Source organism: Tenebrio molitor, chromosome 2 (assembly GCF_963966145.1).
Source record: "Tenebrio molitor chromosome 2, icTenMoli1.1, whole genome shotgun sequence".
NCBI classification, from domain to species: domain Eukaryota; kingdom Metazoa; phylum Arthropoda; class Insecta; order Coleoptera; family Tenebrionidae; genus Tenebrio; species Tenebrio molitor.
Window position 1 is genome coordinate 18,184,830 of NC_091047.1, and position 4,238 is coordinate 18,189,067.

The 4,238-nt window shown below is 34.8% G+C and overlaps 1 protein-coding gene across 1 annotated transcript; it reads left to right on the forward strand.

Annotated features, from left to right (window-relative positions):
• The first annotated feature begins 747 nt into the window (after nt 1-747).
• LOC138123672 (forkhead box protein D3-B-like) lies at nt 748-2,948 on the forward strand. Its single transcript, XM_069038450.1, has one exon. The coding sequence runs from the start codon at nt 1,412-1,414 to the stop codon at nt 2,390-2,392; it is 981 nt and encodes a 326-aa protein (XP_068894551.1). The 5' UTR covers nt 748-1,411; the 3' UTR covers nt 2,393-2,948.
• Nucleotides 2,949-4,238: the final 1,290 nt, after the last annotated feature.

The following is a 4,238-nucleotide window of genomic DNA, read 5'->3' on the forward strand; positions in this document are numbered from 1 at the left end:
TTTCTCTAATGTTGCGAGGCTGACGGCACATCCAAAATTTGTGTGGGTTTTCAACGCCAACTGCGTTAGGACAATCATTTATAATTAATGAGCCAGTAGAAAGAAATTATCATAACAAACAATAAAAGTAGTAGATTTTTTAATAGATAAAAACATCTCCCTTCTATGTTCTACTGTAAAGGGTGTTTTTTAAAATTTGGCGTCGAAGTAGGCGTTGGAGAGTCGATTGAGATCGCACCACTCGTGTAAAAGCGTAAGATTTAAACAGCTGACCCGTGATCCATAACCTGTATAGTGCGTTCACAATCGACAGTTCATCGCCTACTTTGACGCCAAATTTAAAAAAACACCCGTTAGTTATTTTGCTTATACCTACATATGTAGAGATATTGCTTACTTACCGAATATGTGAAATTTGAGTGATATTTATATCTGTTTCGAAATCGATAAATTTATATAATTGTGGGTGATATTTGTGTAGTACATAATCAATAGGTATTTACTGTAATCTAATATGTCATCTGAGATAATACAAGTTTAATCTAAACAAACAGTTTACGTGATTGATAGAAACAACCGTTTGCAAATTTACAAATATGTATCTCCATTTATGTATATTATACACATTATGTATGTTTATAATATATTTTGTAGTCTTATTTTTTTATTGCGATATTTATGATAACAGTATAATATAATATACGGAATTAGATAAGAATTATTACCTTGTAAAAATAAAGAGTTCTAAATAATGTTATAAGAAAATGAAACTGGCGTGGTAGCACAAAGAATGCTTATAAAAAAATCAATCGGCATCCTTGCAAATAATAAACCCACTTCAGGAACGTGAAAATCCGAACATAAACCTGATACCTTAGGGGTGAAATGGGCGTGTCTAGGGGTTGAAGGCGTGCACTGACATCATCCCCCACTCCGACCGCTTTGTTTTCTCACATCGTAGCCGGAAATGTGGTGGCTTGAACCATCATTGTTCTTGCCAAGATAATATTGGGATAACATTTCCAGATAGCAACTGCTACAGATCTAATCTATCTAGAGCCCAGCAGATCTCGTCGCGTCTTCGTCTCAGTATCGGTTAAAATTTTTTGTTGTTAAACAATCAATCGGGCCGTGACGATAAAATGTGATTGTGAGATAAAAGTAAATTTTAAATAGCCGAACTACATCTTTATGTTCACTGATAAGACGTTGGCTGAATTAGGTTGACACTTAATCGACCTGTAACAGTTTTTCACAGAGTGTTTGTTTTGAACCGTTACGAAAATAGAAGAGATTATATTGTAATATTTGCAGTGGTTTTTGTGTGAAATTTAGTTAAATGACATTAACAACAGACAAGATGATTTAGTGCGATGACTCGCTCGTCTTAGACAGTGTTTTTCTAAAGTAAATGTTGATGATGGACGATGGTTGTCGCCATTTGGTGACATCAGACATTCAACAGACCGAGATGTTACTGGAACAGCGCTACACCGTCGCTGATAGTCCGTTGGACCTTCGTGGATCATCTGTCGACGAAAGAAAATCTCCAGAAGAAACATTTTCCAACAAGGAGAAACACACCAAAAAAACTGGCCATCAGCTCATCAAACCTCCTTATTCGTATATCGCGTTAATCACCATGGCAATTCTGCAGTCACCTCAAAAGAAACTTACGCTCAGCGGAATTTGTGAGTTTATTATGTCACGTTTCCAGTATTATAGGGACAAATTCCCCGCTTGGCAAAACTCCATAAGACACAATTTGTCCCTGAACGATTGCTTCATCAAGATACCAAGAGAACCTGGAAACCCCGGAAAAGGCAACTACTGGACGCTGGACCCTCTAGCCGAAGACATGTTCGACAACGGAAGCTTCTTGCGACGCAGAAAACGCTACAAACGTCCTTCGCCAAACATCATGCTAAGAGATCACCACGCTTCCGCCATGGTGGCTTCCTTTCTTTCTCAAGAAAACTACCAACATTCTCTGTTCAACTCCAACCTTCACAATCCGTACAGCTACCTTCCGGGATTACCCGGAAACATACCGAACAGTTTGCCCTTGTTACCGCCCATGGATCTGTCCAGATTGAACTTGGGTCATCTGGGCATCATTTCGCAACCTTCGATATGCAAACCAGTACCGGTGCAACCACCCAGTGTGACTCCAGTCTCTTCGGATACCGAAGAACTAATCGTGACCACAGAAATTAACAAAAAATCAAAGAATGGTTTCTCGATTGATTCCATCATAGGAAACGAGGCAAGAGTTTTGACGAAACAGCAGAATCTGATGAAAATGAAGCAAGAACATTCCGATATTGCTTTGACCAGAATTCACAACCAAGTCTCGGCATTTTCTCCACTGTCAGACGATTGGACAAGGTGAAATGCTAATTACTTCCACCAATCTGACAAGCATCTCATTATTTCTCGAATATAGACCAAAGATTATTAGTTATTGACTTTTATGTGATTTTAATGTTGCAATATTTATTGAATAGTTGATATTTTACTATTTTATTTATTAGGGTGATTACAATAATTTTAATTTAAATGTAGAAATAAAACTATCATATACTGTGTATAGATACAATGAATGAAATTAAAACTTAATTAAGTAAGTTTTGTCGTAACTAAGATGTATTTGTGTATTGTGTACATACAGCTGTAGGATTGTACAGTGATGTGTAGATTCGCATTTTTTTTTATTAGTCATCTTTTTAACAAGCCGTTATCAAATATTATCTGGCACTTCATCATGCTCAATTTATTGTTTGTCACGTTTTTTTGCAATATCATTATAATAATTGTTTTATTACATACTTGTAAATGTAAATATGTAGTTAGTACAATTCAGCAATGACATTCAATTATCCTTTGTAGACAGATTACATTATAATCCAGTATGCAAAATTCAAAATAAAAAGACTTGATCATTTCTCCTGCAGGGTTTTATTTTTACAAATACTTATCGCATAATAAATAATAAATAAACACCCATAAATAATAAACACTCTAGTTACTTATCTTCTCAAAAAATATTTACGTTCAGCTGTTTCAGCGGTGTTTTTTTTTTATATTTATTCTATAGATCAATTTCACACTGTTTATTTTTTATATTTTCGGAAACAAATTCTTATTCAGAATTTAGTATTAAAGGAAAATACATTCTCTCTTTTTCTCGTGAAAAATCGGTACATTTTTGGACCCAATATTTGAATTTTTTTTTTTTTTGTTCGGCACTGTCAGAATTTGAGAATTTTCTCCTGTATGAAGGGATTTTGTTAAATGTCACACCTTGTCAAAACAAAACGTCAAGCTAATTTTAAAGATTTTAAGCGATTTGGAGCCTTTAAGGAGCTCGTCGAACAAAAAAAGCATTGTATTGTATTCAACTCGTGGGCCTTTAAAACGCTCGTTTCAGTCGCGTTTTAAACTGAACCACTCATGCCATAAAGAGCCCAATTTACACACGAAAAAATTGAATACGTTTTTTTGTTCGACAAGCCCCTTAAAGGCTCCAAAAAAATTAGCTCAACGTTTGATTTTGACATTTATTAAAATCCGTTCACATAGTAAAATTTGACAAAATATTTTCAATTTGTGTGTTCGTGTCATTTGTCTAAAAATAATGTTTGAGGAAGCAGATAAACCATCGTCTAATATTGAAAAAGAAAAGTATAAAAAGGCATACAAAAGCTTCGAGAAATTAAAAGACAAGTTTCATAAGACCAGTCTTGAAGCACGAAGTCAAGATTAAAAAACGAGTGGCGTGGCCACGAGTTATTTTAAAGAATGAGTGCTTCAAGGTCCTATGAAACGGGTTTTTTATACTATTTTTTGTAATTTGCCCTTTTTAAACAAAAATGTTTACTTTCCTCGATTTAGGGATTTTTGTGGCGGTTGGTAGGTAATGTCTTAATTTTAAGTATTCAAAGTCGCCTTTTGTTATGGAAGATAATCTTTCATGTACGCCCGCTGAAATATGTGAAATTGCCAAAAATAGGGTCGCGAATTTGTTGCCTGATAAATCCTGATAAATAATTCTTTGCACATTTTGTAAATTAAACTGACACGCATGACGGATCAAGCTTTGCCAGCCTAAAAAAAAATTTCGTAAAATGTTCCGTGAAATAATGGCTATAAGGACATCCCAGATGATGACGTCGTGTTCGTTAATATGTCTATGAGAATCAAAATGGAGGCAAATTACAAAAAAGAGATTTAAACAT

Bases quoted from the DNA above. Each gene is read 5' to 3' on its own strand.
- LOC138123672 (XM_069038450.1), top strand. From the start codon at position 1,412: ATGTTGATGATGGACGATGGTTGTCGCCATTTGGTGACATCAGACATT.